The sequence below is a fragment of the Haplochromis burtoni genome, unplaced genomic scaffold (genome assembly GCF_018398535.1).
Source record: "Haplochromis burtoni strain Fernald_Lab_line unplaced genomic scaffold, NCSU_Asbu1 Contig_34, whole genome shotgun sequence".
Classification (NCBI taxonomy): Eukaryota; Metazoa; Chordata; class Actinopteri; order Cichliformes; family Cichlidae; genus Haplochromis; species Haplochromis burtoni.
In genome coordinates, this window is record NW_024582395.1 from 2,057,655 (window position 1) to 2,076,492 (window position 18,838).

At 41.7% G+C, this 18,838-nt stretch overlaps 2 protein-coding genes across 2 annotated transcripts; one reads left to right on the forward strand and one right to left on the reverse strand.

Annotated features, from left to right (window-relative positions):
• The first annotated feature begins 905 nt into the window (after positions 1–905).
• Positions 906–5,206, forward strand: LOC102289459 (ATP synthase subunit alpha, mitochondrial). The gene is made up of 11 exons (XM_005919054.2): positions 906–1,076; positions 1,537–1,612; positions 2,055–2,224; positions 2,406–2,579; positions 2,980–3,146; positions 3,252–3,552; positions 3,660–3,884; positions 3,974–4,081; positions 4,198–4,342; positions 4,425–4,575; positions 4,658–5,206. The coding sequence occupies exons 1-11, from the start codon at positions 1,017–1,019 to the stop codon at positions 4,734–4,736; spliced, it is 1,656 nt and encodes a 551-aa protein (XP_005919116.1). The 5' UTR covers positions 906–1,016; the 3' UTR covers positions 4,737–5,206.
• A 5,493-nt stretch (positions 5,207–10,699) lies between these two features.
• On the reverse strand, positions 10,700–18,471 carry LOC102289757 (phospholipid phosphatase 1). The gene is made up of 6 exons (XM_042219510.1): positions 17,979–18,471; positions 15,579–15,730; positions 15,199–15,479; positions 11,961–12,018; positions 11,691–11,867; positions 10,700–11,603 (listed from the first exon to the last, which is right to left on the reverse strand). Exons 1-6 carry the CDS (start codon positions 18,034–18,036, stop codon positions 11,478–11,480), a joined length of 852 nt encoding a protein of 283 aa, XP_042075444.1. The 5' UTR covers positions 18,037–18,471; the 3' UTR covers positions 10,700–11,477.
• Between the last annotated feature and the right edge of the window lie 367 nt (positions 18,472–18,838).

Consider the following 18,838-nt stretch of genomic DNA (forward strand, 5'->3'; position numbering starts at 1 on the left):
TATCGCGTGCACTTCAATATACTCACTGGCCGATTTGTTTGGTTTTGTTTAGTTCCCTGTTAATGTAAATAATCAGCCAATCACATGGCACCAGCTCAAGGCACTGACCTGCTGAAGTTCAAATAGAGCATCAGAATGGGGGAGAAAGCGAATATAAGTGACTGTGAAAGCGGCGTGGTTGCTGGTACCAGATGAGTTGGTATGAGCATTTCACAAACTGCAGACGTTATGGGATGCCTTGTTGATTTTAGAGGCCAGGGGACTATGTTCTGGCTGCTTTGAGATTATAGGAAGGCAACAGTAACTCACATAACCTCTTTTACAACCAAACTTGGAGAATAGAAGTTCTTCTGATGGCTGTTATCAACAGGAGCTTTCATTGTACTCAAATGGTCTCCACATTCACCAGATCTAACTCCACTAGAACACTTTTGGGATGTGGTAGAACCAAAGATCAACTAAAGTAAAGCATTATCTACTTTTATACTGGGAACTGCTTTTGACTGGTTATTTAAAGGCATTAAATTAAAAGAGAGGATTATCTTCACATGCATCGAAAATATATATGCATATAAATGCACTAAATTCAGAACAGCAATGTACCAAATCCCAGTCTGTTTTGTTAGTTGTGCCTTGCTGTTATGCTTTATATTTCTCTTGTTTTTTATACGTCCCTCTTACTTGTTTAGATTTCTCCTGTTTACTATTTATTCCTGCTGTCTACTATTTATATTTCATTTTGGCACAGTTGGTGCAAAGCACCCACAGTTTAGTTGTACATCTTTTTTTTTTCTTTTTGCCATTTTCATTTAAGTTAAGTTGGTTTGCACAAAATAACGTTTTTATTTTGTGCAACGTATAATTTCCGCGTCAGTAGGGGGCACCGATGAGTATTAAAGTGGGAACCAGGACCAGAGTCGCTTTAATAGAAGAAGAGTTCATTCAGCCATTACATTCACTCACAGGCAGGTCGGAGCTGCTAACAGTTGAGGACAGGTCATTAGCAACCCGAGAAAATGCTATCCGTTAGAGTTGCAGCAGCTTTGGCCAGAACCCTGCCTAGAAGGGCTGGATTCGTAAGTACTTTAATCAAGCAAGTTGCATTTATTAAGAATATTGCAGTAAGTTTATTTAATATCCGTGCGAGCATTTATGGGCGTGAAGGGTAACGTTAATGCCGCAGGCCGCTAGCTAACCTGTCACCGGCTTACGAATACCCTTCTAATAAGTCCTAGTTAATAATCGATGCTAAAAGTCTTGAAATTGGATGTTTAATCGTGTTTTTAATGTTGCCCTTGTGAAGTGACTGATTTCGTCCTGTAGCACTAAATGTAGCACTCAAGCTAATGCTAGCTGTCAGCTAACAGCTCATTCAGCCACGCTTTGAAGGTCAGAAAGCCTGACAGCGCAACTCCTCTCCGCTGCACAAACTTACATTTGCCTCACTGCAAGAAGCGCAGTTGTAATCCTTATTTAAATGTCTCTTAACTTTCATTTGCGCTCAACTTTTAATGAAGTGCTTGTTATTGAATCCAGGTGTCAAAGACTATTCCGGCCGCCTGCGTTGGGGTCAACCACCTCCACACACACAGACCATGGCTGCAGAAGACGGGTGAGAAAGTCAAAAACAACAGACCAGAAACTTCATCCTGTACAATGCAGGGCATCTCATAAAGGCGACTTATTAAAATAATTGGTTCTGCTATGCCGGTGAAACTGCTGTGTAATCCCTGTGTGTACGTCTAAGAACACCTTATCTTAGAAAAGGCATCATCAGTGTTTGGTGTTTGAGACCCACATAACTCTTCATTCTAATTATGTCATTTAGAAATTTAAACCATGCATATTTTCTTTCTTTGGGTTTTTTTTTTTTTGATAAAAGCACATTGAGGTAACAAAATTAATCCTTTTTTGCAGCATAAAACCATGAGGTTTCACAACTGTTTCTCAACTGTTCCTCTACTTCTAAGTGTTTCAATAGATTATTGGGGAAAGCTTTTCCAATCATTTTAACATCCAGTTGTATTTATTTTTTGACATTTTGTTTTTCACAGGCACAGCCGAGGTGTCCTCCATCCTGGAGGAGAAGATCCTGGGAGCTGACACCTCTGCAGACCTGGAGGAGACAGGGCGTGTGCTGTCTATTGGTGACGGTATTGCCAGAGTGTATGGACTGAGGAATGTCCAGGCAGAAGAGATGGTGGAATTTTCCTCTGGCCTGAAAGTAAGTCCAAAGGCACAAGGTTTCTCTCCAACCTGCATATCTTTTATATATAAAAATGGTTAAAGAGGAGCGCACCGTGGGTTTGTCTTGTTGAACAAAATTGTGAAACTAAAAAATGCTAACAGTTTCAATTCAGTGATGTTATGTTTTTTTTCAAGAAACCATATTTATTATCCTCCAGGGCATGTCTCTGAACTTGGAGCCTGACAACGTTGGTGTTGTGGTGTTCGGTAATGACAAGCTGATCAAGGAGGGCGACATCGTGAAGAGGACCGGTGCCATTGTGGATGTTCCTGTGGGAGAGGAGCTGCTTGGCCGTGTAGTGGATGCTCTGGGAAATGCCATCGATGGGAAGGTAATTTAAAAACCTTTAAAAAATAATTTTTTGTTTTGGATTGTGACATTCAAGTTGATTAACTAGGGCCTTTTTAAAGAACTCATCACCAGACATTATCTTGTAGAGCAGCTAGATTACCTATTAATCAGCAAAATTGCCAGTTTAAGTTTTCATAAATGACCTTGTCTCTCATTAGTAAGCATCCACATGAGTTATTTGGACCAGTGACGAAATCTTGCCTGTTGTTTTTGGGGTTTTTTTGTTTGGTTCTTTTTGTTTTTCTACCTATTCATGACTAGTTCAGTAATTAAATGGCAGTCATCGCAACATGACTTTTATTTCCCACCATTATAGTACTTGCAACCATTTTGATGTTGAAGTTTGCCTTAAATTGACATTCTCTCTCTCACTCTCTCAGGGTCCTTTGGGCTCCAAGGTCCGTAGGCGTGTGGGTCTGAAGGCCCCAGGTATCATCCCCCGTATCTCTGTGAGGGAGCCCATGCAGACTGGAATCAAGGCTGTGGACAGTCTGGTGCCCATTGGCAGAGGCCAGCGTGAGCTGATCATTGGTGACAGACAGACTGGGTAATTATCAAAATTCACAGATGGGTTTTAACAGTGGTTTGGTCTTGATGGGAGAGCTGTAGATGAGTGGAATATTTTTTTTAAGTTCAATATTCCACATTCCAGCAAAACTGCCATTGCCATCGACACAATCATCAACCAGAAACGCTTCAATGACGGAACTGATGAGAAGAAGAAGCTGTACTGCATCTATGTTGCCATTGGACAGAAGAGGTCTACTGTGGCTCAGCTGGTGAAGAGGCTGACTGATGCCGATGCCATGAAGTACACAATCGTGGTCTCTGCCACTGCCTCTGATGCTGCTCCGCTGCAGTACCTGGCTCCATACTCTGGCTGCTCCATGGGAGAGTACTTCAGAGACAACGGCAAGCATGCCCTGATCATCTATGATGATCTGTCCAAACAGGTGAGGATTTGCAGATGAATCTGCAAACTTTATTCATCACTAAAGTTTAGTATGTTGTGCAAATGTCACTATTATTCTCAAATTGAATAATTTTCTTTCTCCCACAGGCTGTTGCCTACCGTCAGATGTCCCTGCTGCTCCGCCGTCCCCCTGGTCGTGAGGCCTACCCAGGTGACGTGTTCTACCTGCACTCCCGTCTGCTGGAGAGAGCTGCCAAGATGAACGACAATTTCGGTGGTGGCTCCCTCACCGCCCTGCCTGTCATTGAGACTCAGGCCGGTGACGTGTCCGCCTACATCCCCACCAACGTCATTTCCATCACAGACGGACAGGTTTGTTTGAAAAGTGTTTGGAGCTGATGTTTATCTGTTCATGTTTTGTATTGCACCTCTGACTTCTCCATGCCCCCCCCCCCCTTTAGATCTTCCTGGAGACTGAGCTGTTCTACAAGGGTATCCGCCCAGCTATCAATGTGGGTCTGTCTGTGTCCAGAGTAGGCTCTGCTGCCCAGACTAGAGCCATGAAGCAGGTAACATCTGGCTGACCTCCTTTTTAAATGTATTCAAGAATAAAAATTGCATATAATTCAGCCGCAGGGCTAAAATCTTAGGTTCTCTCTCATTTCATATTTTCCTAACTTTATAGGTGGCTGGAACCATGAAGCTGGAGTTGGCCCAGTACCGTGAGGTGGCTGCCTTCGCCCAGTTCGGCTCTGACTTGGATGCTGCCACCCAGCAGCTCCTTAACAGGGGTGTCAGACTCACTGAACTGCTGAAGCAGGGCCAGTACTGTGAGTTACTATTATTTTTATTTCTCTAGAAATCCTCAGGGTATTGTACAGTGCAACTAACTGTCTTTAATGGTTCTTCCAGCTCCCATGGCCATTGAGGAGCAGGTAGCAGTCATCTATGCTGGTGTCAGGGGTCACCTGGACAAGATGGAGCCGAGCAAGATCACAAAATTCGAGAAGGCTTTCTTGCAACACATTTTGAGCCAGCACCAGGACCTGCTTTCCAACATCAAGTGAGAAGAAAAACAAATCTGTATGTTTGAGCCTTTAAAAACCAAAATTGCTCAATCTGACCTCATCCGTTTTTTGTTTCAGGGCTGACGGCAAGATCTCAGAAGCATCAGATGCTAAACTGAAGCAGATTGTACTGAACTTCCTGTCCAGTTTTGAGTAATAGCACTTCGATTGATCTTCAGTGAGCTAACTGTCTGTGTCCCCATTCTGCGTATATATGTGAACACACTGAAGGCCAAAACCTCCATGTACAGATTTGTCCAAATAAAATTTTACAACCCTGCGGTGGTGTAAAACTCTTCTGATTGTTTGGTCAGTTTGGAGTTCAAGTTGGTTCCCTCTAAACAGTTTTCAGTTTGACGAGAACAAAAGCAAACATGTTTTGAATAAATCTATTTAAATATATTGAAATGGAGAGGGTGATACTGCACATAATGAATTCATGAATGCTGTTTACTGTAAGTCGTTCTTCATAGGAGCATCATATTAAAAGGGGCTGATAAATGAGTATAGATTGACTTAAATGATTTTCTCTGCTGGTTTCAGAACTTGGAGGGAAATGTAAGCCCAGTTTCTCAACTGTAGGGGGAAAATGCTTAAATAAATTCAGTGACGCTGTCATGAATCAGATCCCTGAGTACTGTCTTATGTTGAGAGATTGAAGAGACAATGTTTGTCTGCCTGGCTTAAATCAATACTGCATTTTTACAGCTCAACGTGTATTTATGCAGTTTTTAAATCTCAATGAATGACTACTTAAAGGAGCTGCAACAACAAAATGTTTCATTGTGTATTGACTTATTCTTTGAAATGAAAGTTCCTCACAAAAGGCAGTGCCTTCTAGCTATGCTTTTTCTTAACAAGCTATGTCAGTGGGAGAAATGAAAAGTGGTAAATCTACATAGGTTTCTCTTCATGTCCAGCAGGTGGCCATAAAATCTTAAATACTGCTGCTAATGAGGCTAAGAGGTGGTTTACCACTAGATCTTAACTGTTGGCATTGTTGACCTGGAGTACAAAAGAATTGTTAGAAATTACAAGATCAGTTTATGATGTAAATTAAAACAGAATGCAATGATTCGTGTATCTCATAAACCAAATTTTATTCACTGTAAAATATGAAACAAGTGTTTAAACTAACACATTACTAACACATCTGAAGAAAGTTGGGACACAAGGCTGAAAAAGTAAGTGATATAGTAGAAGGAACATTTCACAGCTAATTAGGTTAACTGTTAGCAGGTCAGTACTACCTAGTGTAATATTGGGTATTTTAAAAAAAGCATCTTAGAGAGGAAGAGTGAAGACTTTTACTATCTCATCATTTACAATTACATCATTTAATATCATCAAAGGGCTCTGAGAATATGGAGAAATCTATGTAGGCAATGGACAAGGTCAAAAATCAGTGTTGGATGTCTGTGACCTTCAGGTGCTCAGACAGAACTGCATTAAAAAGCCATGATTCTGTCATGGAAATCACTGCATGGGCTCAGGAATCCTTCAAGAACTCCGTGTCAGTTCTCCATGCCATCCACAAATGCAGGTTAAAGATCTTCTGTACAAAGAAGTACCCATATTTGAACATCCAGAACACCGCCATTTTTTCTGGGCCAAAGCCTATTTAAAATGGACTGAGGCAAACTGGAAAACTGATCAGGTGGAAAAAAAATAATAAAATTCATTTTGGAAAACATGGACGCCACATCTAAACTGAAGCAACGAGTCACCATCCAGCTTATCAACTTTCCAAAAAAGCTGCATCTCTGATGGTATCAGAGTGACCAGATATCCCTATTTATGTGTTAAAAAACAATTCAGTAAGATGTGCCATTTTAATTGTTAAGTTAGATTTGAACAACTCTCAGCACTGTCCCACACAATTAGTGCTTTCCCCTATCGATGCTGAAAATATGTACAGGTAGAGCAATATATGGACCCATCCAGATGATGTTGTTTTATTTGCATCTTTTACCAAGACAATGCTAAACTGCATACTCTAGCAGCAGGGCTTCACTGTAGAACTGTAGGCAGGCTTAACAGGCTAAACTGGTTTGCCTGCAGTCCCAGTATGTTATCAGTTGACAACATGTGATGCAGCATGAAACAAAAATATGACAAAGAACCCAGGACTGTTGAGCAGCTAGAATCCTGTGTCACACAGGAATGGGACAGCTTTCTTCTCCCAAAAGTCCAGCAGCTGGTCTTCTAAGTTTCCAGACATTTCTGGACTGTTGTTAAAAGAAGAGGTGATGCTATGAAGGGTAAACACAGTCCTGTCGCAACTTTTTTGAGACATGTTGCTGCCATCAAATTCAAAGTGGCCTTATTTTTCCTTTAAAATGTTACATTTTCTCAGTTTAAACATTTTTCTAGGTTCTATTGCAAATAAAATATGGGTTTATGATCCTCGAAAATCATTGCATTCTGTTTTTTATTTACATTTTATACAGCGTGCCACCATTTCTGGAAGTGAGTTAAATTTTGCAGCTGATGGGAAAGTTAAAAAGTGCTAACGTGAATACAAACTACCGCATACCATTTCTCATTCATAGATGTCTTTCCTGACATACCACTGCAAATCTACTGCTGATAAGCTGCATTTTTCTCTTCCTCTCCTGAGCAGCTGTGTTTCTCTTCCACACTTCTCTGTTTGTCTCTTCTTATTAAACAGGAACAACATTGGACAAAAAGTACATTTTTTGCAATTAAGAACTTTGTTCTCTTTTGGTTACCACATCAAGAACCAAAGTTTATCACAACGTTGGCTTTCATTATTCCTTCATTTTCTGTAGTTTTTTTTTCTTAGCTTGTTTTTTTTTTTCCTTATCCACATAAATAAATTCTCCGGAATTTTTTAACTTACATAATATCATCTTTTTTTCACTGACCGCTCTTAAAAAGTTGCCATTTCACATTGTGCTCTGAGTCGCTTGTTCCTCCAACAGCATCACTGCCTGGCAAGATATAGTGAGACATGTGACAGAGAGTGAATGGAGATGCTTTCAATAAGCGCTATTGTTGATGTCAGTATGACAAGAGAGATTAGGGTGACCAGATCTCAACAAACTAAATGTAGGACAAATCCAGTGTTTGTCTGAGACAAAGTGGGACATGTCAACAATGCTGGGCAGTAGACAAGTATATTTTATTTGAATGCAACTTTTCCATTACCATTGTAAAGGAAATATAATAAGAACAATAGGAAGCTGAAGTTTGGTCTCATGCAATAGTCTATCTCTAGTGACAGTCTTTGGGTTTCAGTAGGGATACATCCATTGCTTGGCATACCTTTTTTGAGCTATATCTAACAATTGTAGCAAGTTTTAGCCGAATATGACACACACATATTTTATCATTACTACATACTGCTGCATCCTTTTATGTGTCATAGTTTCCGTCATATTCACCATAATCTGCAAAGCTTGTGTCTTTTTGGTAACTTCCCTGATTGGCATAGCATTAGACAGGCTAACCTTAATTTGATTATAATAACAAGCTTTCCCTCCACATGCACTGGGAAAATAAAAATGCAGTGCTGTCCCAAATAAACATGGTCATCTGGTCATCTTAAAATAAATTTTAGGCAACCTAATTGGTCAAATGTGAAGCTTTTAATCACCAGATACACTTGAACTATCTATATATAATAGTATTACTACTATTACTACTTATTATCCTTTAGCAGTCCTACATGCCAAAACTGTGAAACACCAAATCATAGTCCACCTAGAAAGCAAAGTGTGTCTCCAGTGTGCACAAAGGAGCAGTGTGCCCCTAAATCAAATTTGCTCTGTGGGGTTAGGAGTTTAGTCAAACGAGCAACAATAGTCAGCTGTCTCTGAATTTTTCATATCATCACATTCCTCAAAACTGCCACCATGTGTATGTTACTGTTTATGAATATCCAAAATTATGTGGGAATTACCGAGTCTTTAACAGGAATTGAAACTGTACATTTGCACGTGAGGTGATTTTAGACATTCAGGAAGGAGGAAGTTTGTCTCTAAGTGGAAGTTAGAGACTGATCTTTGTACAAAATGTAGTTATTAGACTGCATTAACAGCCTATGAGACTGATTTGAGGTCAGGTTAGTATGTAGGTTTGTTTATGTCATCTACCCATTCTGTCATACTTGGAAATGAAAGCTAATATAGACTTCTCCAACCAGCAGTGGTTATTCCATAACCCTGGCTGGCAGAGTTCCATGGTAGTTACTATATAACCAGAGACACTATCAGTGATCCTTTTAGAGAAACTTTGGTGTGAGTTACCTTTGGTGTGCTGGATCCACCACTTAGAGATTAAACAAGTTGACAGAGCTTTGTTCAAATTACTTTATTGGACCATTAGCAGCAGGTTTGTTTTTTTTATTTAAACTTTTTGTGATAATTTGTAGTCATAGAATTTATATTTTCAGATAACTAAGCTGCTTGGTTGCGCTGGGGGGCTAATGCATCTCAAACCTTCTGTTTGAGAGGGGAAGCAAGTGAGGAAAACAAAGCTGTCTATAAGGTAGAGATGCTAAAATGGCTTTTTTAGACAGGGGGTAAACACAGGGCAAGGAATAAAGATCAGTTTGAACTGTGAATCCTGCAAAGCTACTCAGTTACTTTTGGCTGCTTTCTTGTTTCCCTAACAGAGCACCACAGGAAATGGATCCACATGTTTGATTTGGCACAGATTTTATGTCACAACTCTTTCCTGACACAGCCCTGCCATCTGGGCTTGGGACTGGTATTAGAATCACACCAGCTCGTGTCCACCTGAGGGTGGGTTTGTGTGTCCAACGGGTCTTGAACTGGAGTTCTTTCCATACTCTGTGCAATATTTTTGGCTCATGTGCAATATCCTTGGTATGTGCAATATTTTGGTCCCAGTAGAACTACCATCTCCACCCTAAATGACCATAGCCCCTCCACCCTTATTTATTATATTATATAACTGCCCTTGTATACAGACCCACAATGTTTCTGTTTCAATGTTTCTTACACATACACCATGTATATAGTTTCACTCAAATAAATGTATACATATACATTGCTTTTTATTTTATTTTACTTATTTTTCCCCCTTGTTGTATATTGGTTTCTCTAATTCTTACTTTTGCACCTTTGTGGTCCAGCTACCCAATTTCGCTGTGCAAGAAACTGCACAATGACAATTAAAGGCTCTAAGTCTCTTTTGCATGTAAGGTAAATGTGTTAACCACCACACAGAGTGTGTTAATACGTTAAAACTCCAGTTAGCCACAACTCTTTTGTGTAATTTGATAATTAACTATTAACTAGTCTAGTCTATAACTAATGGACGGGTGGAAGCACATTTTAATTTGTTGTCCACTTTGACCTTACTTCCAGCAGAGACCTCTCCTGCTTTCATCTTCATTTAGAAATGTTTTTAGTTCACCACAAAGAATCACAAATGTCCTTATGATGCAAACATACTGTAGCTGCTTTTGCATTGAGATTAAGATAATACTTTAACTATTTCTTTAACTATTAGCAAGTGCATAAATGAGGTGATTTACCCTATTTAGGATCACAAACCAAAATTAAACAACTTTAGTACATCTGAGCTGATTTTTGTGTGTTCTACTGCTATTACTGAGTGCTAAAGAACTAGCTAGCATGCAGGTAATTAAATCAGGTTGATGGGATTTCAACTCTAAAGAACATTCTTACCTCAGTCATTTGCAACCACGGGTGACAAATGTGTAGTGATAGTCTGCCTGTTAGCATGCTTACTGGTGTTTACCCTATATATATATCCACATATCCATAACATCACTTGGAAAACAAGTATCCTTTGATAAAATCCTCTGCATTTGCATACTTGATGTTTAAAAGGTCACCTAAACTAAATGACAAGCCAAGCCAGTGTTTTGTATTAATAACTTTTAGGTTTTAGTGCGGATTCTAATTTTCCAAATCATCATCACTCTATTCCTTCCCTCTTTTTCAGTCCTTTTATTTTCCCAAGATATTAAATTAGCTACTCTGCAGCAGCAAATTAGTCTACTTTTGTAAAATAAATAAATAAATTCACAAGTCACTAGTTACTTGTATTATATCTACTCTGTATTTATGAACAGATAAGGCATAAAAGGATTAGCTTATTTTCTTTGATTCAAAGTAGCAAAATGACATTTTCTTTATTATTTGTCTCATTTCTTCCCAGTATTGGAAACGGTACTTTTAAAAGCTTAAGTGGACAGAAACATAGCAATTTATACAATCTATAAAAGAAACAAAAAAAAAGTCAATAAACTGTATTTTACATAGATTAAATTATATCGGGGAAATTACTTAACAGCAGGTAGCAGCAAAACTCTAAGGCAAAAATAAACATAAGATGAGCACAAGATTTCTCAGTTCACTCTATTTTAAGGGCAGTCTTGGTTTTCTTATTCACAGGTTTCAGGCCTCTAAACGCCTGCTTGCAGTGCACACACAGACACTCTTTATATTCTGGGCAAAAGGAATTCCATTCATTCATGATGGTAGCATTAAACCAATACGCAAGAGTAACCACATTTCCAGAAGCTCACACTGTAAATTAAAACATAAAAATAACTTAAACCCAACATGCTGTGTTTTGTTTTACGGCTGCATAATAAACAGCATTATGTTGGATTTAACTAAAACTCGCCAGGAAGTCATGCTTCTTTTGCGATGCAAGTCTCATCCTCTGTAGTGCATTTTCTTCCTGTGACCAAAGTTTCATGGCTACACTAGGTAGCAGCTAAAGCCTGCAGGCTGTTGCAATGGCTACTGCATGGTGGCAAAACGTGTTCAAGACATGCACACAAAAAACGGACAGCGATTTAAAACAAAGTCTTCAGTTCCATGGATTTAAAGGATAGAGGTCCCCACACTGTACTGTCTGTTGGGCCTCATGTTCAGTCAGTGCTGCCATAGTGGTTCCCATTGGAAGGGTTGTCCTGTAAACTGGCATGTGAGGCTTCTTCCTCCTGTGTCACCACTGGCTCCACTGGTTGTGAAAAGAAGTTTGCGACACAGAAAACCTGCAGGAAACGTGAGAAAGTTAGTACTCTAGTATTGTAACTGTACTAGAACTGTATTTAAAAAAAGAATAATAACATGAAACTTACTGTTAGAACAGCCACTATACCGCCCTGCAGAAGGCCAGCGAGCACATCACTCCAGTGATGTTTGTAATCGGACACCCGAGATAGACCCACATACACTGCAGTAGCAATCAGGAAAAACTGAATGGTGGGACGCAAAAGCCTCGCCCATTGTGACCTCAGCCGGGCTTGAATGTATAGCTACAGTAGCAAGAGAGCAAATACCAAAGATTTTAGTATCTCCTCTTTAACAAAGCAACAAATCAGTTTGTATTAAAGACAATATATACTTACAACAAGGAACAGCATGCAGTACATAGAGAAGGATGAATGACCAGAGTAGAAGGACAGTCTACAATAAATAAACGAGAAATTGAAATTTAGAAGAAGAAAAAGAAAAAAAAAAAATCAGCCTTTTATGTTTAAGTCCTTCTGTCATAATCAGTGTCTAAAACTGTCCTGTTGTACACCATCCATCCATCTTCTTCCGCTTTATCCGGGGCCGGGTCGCGGGGGCAGCAGCCTAAGCAGAGAAGCCCAGACCTCCCTCTCCCCAGGCACCTCCTCCAGCTTATCCGGGGGAAACACCAAGGCGTTCCCAGGCCAGCCGAGAGATAATCTCTCCAGCGTGTCCTGGGTCTGTCCCGGGGCCTCCTCCCGGTGGGACATGCTCGGAACACCTCACCCAGGAGGCATCCTTGTCAGATGCCCGAACCACCTCAGCTGGCTCCTTTCGATGCGGAGCAGCAGCGGCTCTACTCTGAGCCCCTCCCGGATGGCTGAGCTTCTTACCCTATCTCTAAGGGAGAGGCCAGCCACCCTTCGGAGGAAGCTCATTTCTGCCGCTTGTATCCGCGATCTCGTTCTTTCGGTCACAACACACAGCTCGTGGCCATAGGTGAGGGTAGGGACGTAGATCGACCGGTAAATTGAGAACTTTGCTTTTACACTCAGCTCCCTCTTCACCACGACGGACTGGTGCAGCGTCCGCATCACTGTGGCTGCAGCACCAGTCTGTCGATCTCCGGCTCCCTTCTCCCATCACTCGCAAACAAGACCCCGAGATACTTGAACTCTTCCACTTGGGGCAGGAACTCATCCCCGACCCGGAGTGGGCACTCCACCCTTTTCCGGCTGAGAACCATGGCCTCAGATTTGGAGGTGCTGATCCTCATTCCCGCCGCTTCACACTCGGCTGCGAACCGTTCCAGTGCGAGCTGGAGGCCCTCACCCGATGAAGCCAACAGAACCACATCATCCGCAAAGAGCAGAGATGATTTCTGAGGCCACCGAAGTGAAAGCCCTCCGCTACTTGGCTGCGCCTAGAAATCCTGTCCATAAAAATTATGAACAGAATCTGTGACAAAGGGCAGCCCTGGCGGAGCCCATCACCCACCGGAAACGAGTCCGACTTATTGCCGGCAATGTGAACCGAGCTCTTGCAACGGTTGTACAGGGATCGAATGGGCCGTAGCAATGGGCCAGACACCCCATACTCCCGCAGCACCTCCCACAGGACACCCCGAGGGACACGGCCGAATGCCTTCTCCAAGTCCACAAAATACATGTAGACTGGTTGGGCAAACTCCCATGCACCCTCAAGTATCCTTGAGAGGATAAAGAGCTGGTGCAGTGTTCCACGACCAGGACGAAAACTGCATTGTTCCTCCTGTATCTGAGGTTCAACTAGTGGACAAACTGTCCTTTCCAGCACCCTGGCATAGACTTTCCCGGGGAGGCTGAGGAGTGATCCCCCTATAGTTGGAACACACCCTCCGGTCCCCCTTCTTAAAGATGGGGACCACCACCCCGGTCTGCCAGTCCAGGGGTACTGCCCCTGATCTCCACATAACATTGTAGAGGCGTGTTCCCCAGGCACAGCCCTACAATGTCCAGAGCCTTCAGGAACTCGGGGCGGACCTCATCCACACTAGGGGCTCTGCCAACAAGGAGTTGTTTAACTGCCTCAGTGACCTCGCCCCCAGAAATTGGCGGGTCATCCCCGTCATCCCCAGACTCTGCTTCCTCCTCGGAAGACGTGTCAGTGGCATTAAGAAGGTCCTCAAGTATTCCTTCCACCGTCCGACAAAGTCAGCAGTGCTCCGCCAGCACTATACACAGTGCAGGTAGAGCACCACTTTCCCCTCCTGAGACACCTGCCAGAATCTCTTTGAGACAGTCCGAAAGTCTTTTTCCATGGTCTCTCCGAACTCCTACCACACTCGAGTTTTTGCTTCAGCCACTGCCCGAGCCGCATTCCGCTTGGCCTGTCGGTACCTGTCAGCTGCCTCCAAAGTCCCAAAGGCTAACCAAGCCCGATAGGACTCCTTCTTCAGCCTGGTGGCTCCCTTCACCTCTGGTGTCCACCATTTGGTTCGGGGATTACCACCACGACAGGCACCAACCACCTTGCAGCCACAGCTCAATGCAGCAGCTTCGGCAATGTATGGCGTTATTTTTGTGCCACTATTCTGAGCGCACCTAAAAAAAAATTTGAGTGCACGTAAAAAAAAAAAAAAGTTTGCAGGTGCAAGTGTTGTATTTTGAGGAGAAATTTATTTTGAGCGAAGAAAAGCTGAATTTGAGTGAACAAAATTCATTGCTGCGTGTAAAAAAAAAAAAAAAAGTATTTCCATGTTTGCTATTATCCACACACACACACACACACACACACACACACACACACACACACACACTAGCAGCCCCTCTTGCTCAGTTTTTGTATTTGCGCTTGCTCGCAATGTTTTGCTCACGCTCTCAACATTTCTGCCCGTGTGCGCTCAACTCTTTCTGTACACCATTATATTTGTGCCACAAAACCAGCCAATCACAGACTTGGATGCAAAAAAATCTGATTGGCTGTTCTGGTCTCCAATCAGCTCGAAATGACAAAATGCAATATCCCAGAATCCATTTCGTCCAAAACTCAAACGAGGCAGTGGCGGAGGAACACAGAGTGGCGGAGTTTGAAATATTACCCTTTCTGGGGCACAAAATAAACCTTTAAGATATTTTCATGCGAGAATGGTGCTGTGTAAACTTCAAATATCTGCTCGATTTATCCAGACATCACATAATTGCAAAAGTGCTCTAACGTTTTCGGAGATGCCCAGCCACCAGACGCTCGCCCTCGGGCACCCTCCCCGGGCCTTTCAGTCCGCCAGGGCCTCCGCTCCTGGGCAGGGTAAACTGTTCCCTCGATGTTTTTCTCATAAGGGTCGTCTGAATCGCTCTTGTCTGGTCCCTCACCCAGGACCAATTTGCCATGGGAGACCCTACCAGGGGGCAAAAGCCCCCAGACAACATAGCCCCTGGGATCCCTGGGACACACAAACCCCTCCACCACGATAAGGTAGCGATTCACGGAGAGGCTGTTGTACACAGTAATTATTATTAATGTGGGTGTATTTCATATCTCATTTGTAAACAGCAAATGCTAAACAGTACAAAAAATTATAGGGCAAATCCACTGCAACAATCACACCACATTAAATCAAATATGTTTCATTTGGTTTGTGCTCAGGATCTTTACCTGGCTTCATCCACCAGAAATTCATCCCCGCTGCAGGTGAAGTTCACGATGTATCCACCAGCTTTGCAGTTGATACGATCCCACACTGGGTTGCATACAGCCAGGAAGTTTGGCCTCAAACGACCAATGGAGTATTTGGCTATGTCCGTCAGAGACTGGCTGGCAGCAGCTCCAAACACGTAGCTCCCCACAGCTTTGTAAAGACATGAAATATACTTGGTCCCCAAAGACTGGTTCCTGACGCGTGACAGGTAAACAGAAAGGCACTCTCCACATACGATCTGAGGAAAAAGATCCAAAGTGGGGGGAAAAAATAGTCACACATGTTGACCAAAGGCAAAATAAGAGGCTTTGGTTGTAGAAGAATACTCCTGACTTACTACAATCAGTGTGAAGGGGATCATGACTCCTCCCAGCAGCTGGTAGGATATGGTGTCCTCTTTGAGCGGGTACCTGATGGACTCATCGTTACAGAAGAAACCCCGTTTGAAAGGGCTGTGTTTCGGGGTAAGGATAAAAAATGGAAGCCCAACTAAAAATAAAATGGAGCAAATGGAACAATTTCAGGTTTCAGCTCATCTTATGTCATTAATATTTGCAATGCTGCTGCTATACAATGCTTTAAAAAGTGTGATGATTCAGACACAGGAAACATGATCTGTCTGGATCACACAGAAAATCTTTCTTCTCGAAGAGACACTTTCAACACTTCTTCATTGTGAGATTTCCCTTTGTACTCCTCCCAAAAAGGGCATACTATTTCATAATTAACTGCCTGAGGCCTTGAATTACTGCAAAAACATTTTTTCAAAAAGTAACCAGGCAAATCTGTGAATATACAGCAGGAAGACAATTTTTATTGGCACGTAAGTCACATGTTTAGCGTTAAACACTGAACCCATCATGTTAATCTGTACAGAGAACACCATAACATATGAAACGTGCTCTGACTTGTGCCCTTCCCTTCCCCTGTGGCTTCTTTAGACATTACAAAACTGCACCGTCTCTTGGCTAAACTGAAAACAGTATTGCAATAACAGGTATATTTCCAAACATGAAGACTGAGGAATCATTGGTATTAATGCTTTTAGGCTAAATGACCAAATATAGAGTCACTGAAGCACAAAGTAAATCGTTCTGAAATCCTGAATAAACTTGAACTTACTGTTCAGGACATATGAGGTATAATCGTGCAGAAATTTTAATTACGCAGATCAAACAATAAAATAAGGAACCAGTTCATTAACTAGTTTGTTCATTTTCTGTCTTCTTTGTTGACATCAGGTTGAAATCTGTTCAAAAGTACAGTACAGTTTAAAAGTGTACTGTTTTGTTTTCATTTTGGTTAGTTAGTACAAACATCTTAATCTTTGTCAGGGATTTATATGGTCCCCTGGCCATATGGTCCCCTGCTCAACCAGTCAGCTAAACTGGCATCCCCACCATCGTGAACTTTAGAGCTTAACATGCTAAATTGGACCTGGAGAGTCTAAGAGTCTAAGCTCTTGGATTTTGGGAGAATTTTCACAGTTTGACATAAAGGTGAATTTGTCAGAAGCTCCACTTCACTCCAAGACTTGAGCAATGTGTCTACATACAGCTGATTGCTCCAGAGCAGCAGAATGACAAAACTTCTGCTTTTAAAGATATGCTCACACTTGCTGATGAGCAATTAATCAAGTGCATTTCACTAGCAGCACAAGGCCGCTACTTACCATCTTAATTCCTAGGAAGCAGCAAGGGTGTAGTTAGTTTTTCACAGGCCTGCATGTAGTCTAGATATATAAGACTATATATACACACATGCACCTTATCGAAGTATGACCATAATACGCTATATGTTATTTCAGAGATGAACACTGTACATCTGTTTGTTTGATAACTGTAAAAAAAAAAATAAAAAAATCTGTAATCAGTGCACAGAGTTGTTCAGTCCTACTTTTAACACAGCATTCAAATGCTGCTTATACAATGATGCATCCAGTATTGTTACTGTTTTGCATGGATACTTTTACAGCAGTACACCTTAAATGCAGGTATTAAACTTATTTCACGTAAATAAATGGATTTCAACATTTCTTTCAATTATAAGTTCTGTTTAAGAATTAAAAACAGGGTAAAAATCAGAGACTCAGTTTTTCCAGTCTGACTGGTGCCAGCTCCAAAACAAAACAAGCAATGAGATGTACGACTCAGCATTGCACAGTCAACCACAAGACCCTGACTAAGCAGTGAAGCAGGAGTGCCTTGTAATCACAGGGAAGGGCTTGAGTGTCTGCCTGTATCTGTCCTTATCAAACACGGCAACTATCAAACTGAAGTGAGTGTCCCAGATACAAGGTTCAAGGCTTTTACAGCTATCACTAAAACTCCAGTCATTGTCTTTTATTGCATGATTACCTCAACACTGTCGGATCCCTTTCGCAGACGTGCACCAGGCTCTGTGCTATGATTACATTTCAAACAGTGGGCTAAAAATACGGCTTTGCTCGGGAAACACAAACAGGGTGGGACGTTATCGCCCTTTTTCCATCTTCCTGCCAGGTTACCTAAACCTCAAGCCTTCCCATGAGCATTTACATAATATATATCCATACCATTTGAATAGATTTGCTTTGACATCAACTTTATCTAACGTCTCTCTGACAGATCACTCCTTTAAATTCAGTTTGATGTAAAAACAAATACTACGAAACAAACTTTTTTGTTAGATATTGGTAGCCGATGAATAAACAGTTTAAAAGATGTCTTCAGGTTGGGACAGAATTTGATTTACATACCCAGGATAAGACACGCGATATCCAGTGCGATGAGAGGGATTCCCGTGGATTCAAACATGTTGCTCCTTCTTGCTCTGGGGGTTTCTGCCTTTAGAATAAATGGACAGTCCCGACTGTCTCGGCTGCTGATCGGCCGTCGGCTACTTTTTGGAGTGACGAGATGCAGTCTATCTGCTGCACATGTCTCGCTACTCAGTCCAGAAAATTAAAACACACCAGGGTCATTATCCTGGAACTGCCAAAGAGCTTCTAAATCTACCGGGGAGGTAAAATATACTCTGGGAGTTTTTAAAAAAGGAAGAAGAAGAAGAAGACACTTAACTAAAGGCTAAATCTAATCTAAAAACACCACCACACACGTGACGAGCCTCTCACCCTTTGAGCTGCTCACAAACCATCATAACTCAGCGGGATTTCTTCTGCTCATAATACCCTCCAGCCCCCGATGAAATATTACCGGTGACGCTGTGACACAAGCGCCTCTCTCCAGTTGTGATTAAAGATGCCTTCACTGACAGCTGGGAAAATATGCAATTTCGCTTAATCCGCCATTCAGGCCTACCGATACATAATAATCGAATTCGGCTATTTTAACGACAATTTAAGTGGATAATTAATCAGCACATAAATAATGTTTGTAATAATGTTCCTCCCCTCCTGTTTTTAGGAGTTTTTTGAGGGGCTTGAGACTTAAATCGGAACAAAAACCAATAGAGATGAAAGTTTGTTTAACCGGTTTTAGGGTTGTTTAATGCAAATCTGTAAAGTTCCAACTGGTGACAGGTTATTTACTTAATTAACAGGATATCAAAATAAGTAAAAATATACAGACAGGCGCAAACAGACTAAAGTCCTGTTAA

What these genes read in the sequence shown, in the direction of transcription:
- LOC102289459 (XM_005919054.2), top strand. Translation starts at nt 1,017, where the DNA reads ATGCTATCCGTTAGAGTTGCAGCAGCTTTGGCCAGAACCCTGCCTAGA. An exon ending in AATTTTCCTCTGGCCTGAAA is followed by an intron (nt 2,225 to 2,405) that starts GTAAGTCCAAAG and finishes ATTATCCTCCAG; the next exon opens with GGCATGTCTCTGAACTTGGA. An exon ending in AGACTAGAGCCATGAAGCAG is followed by an intron (nt 4,082 to 4,197) that starts GTAACATCTGGC and finishes CTAACTTTATAG; the next exon opens with GTGGCTGGAACCATGAAGCT.
- LOC102289757 (XM_042219510.1), bottom strand. Translation starts at nt 18,036, where the DNA reads ATGTTTGAATCCACGGGAATCCCTCTCATCGCACTGGATATCGCGTGT. An exon ending in ACTGCATGCTGTTCCTTGTT is followed by an intron (nt 11,868 to 11,960) that starts GTAAGTATATAT and finishes TTGCTACTGTAG; the next exon opens with CTATACATTCAAGCCCGGCT. An exon ending in GTATAGTGGCTGTTCTAACA is followed by an intron (nt 11,604 to 11,690) that starts GTAAGTTTCATG and finishes CGTTTCCTGCAG; the next exon opens with GTTTTCTGTGTCGCAAACTT.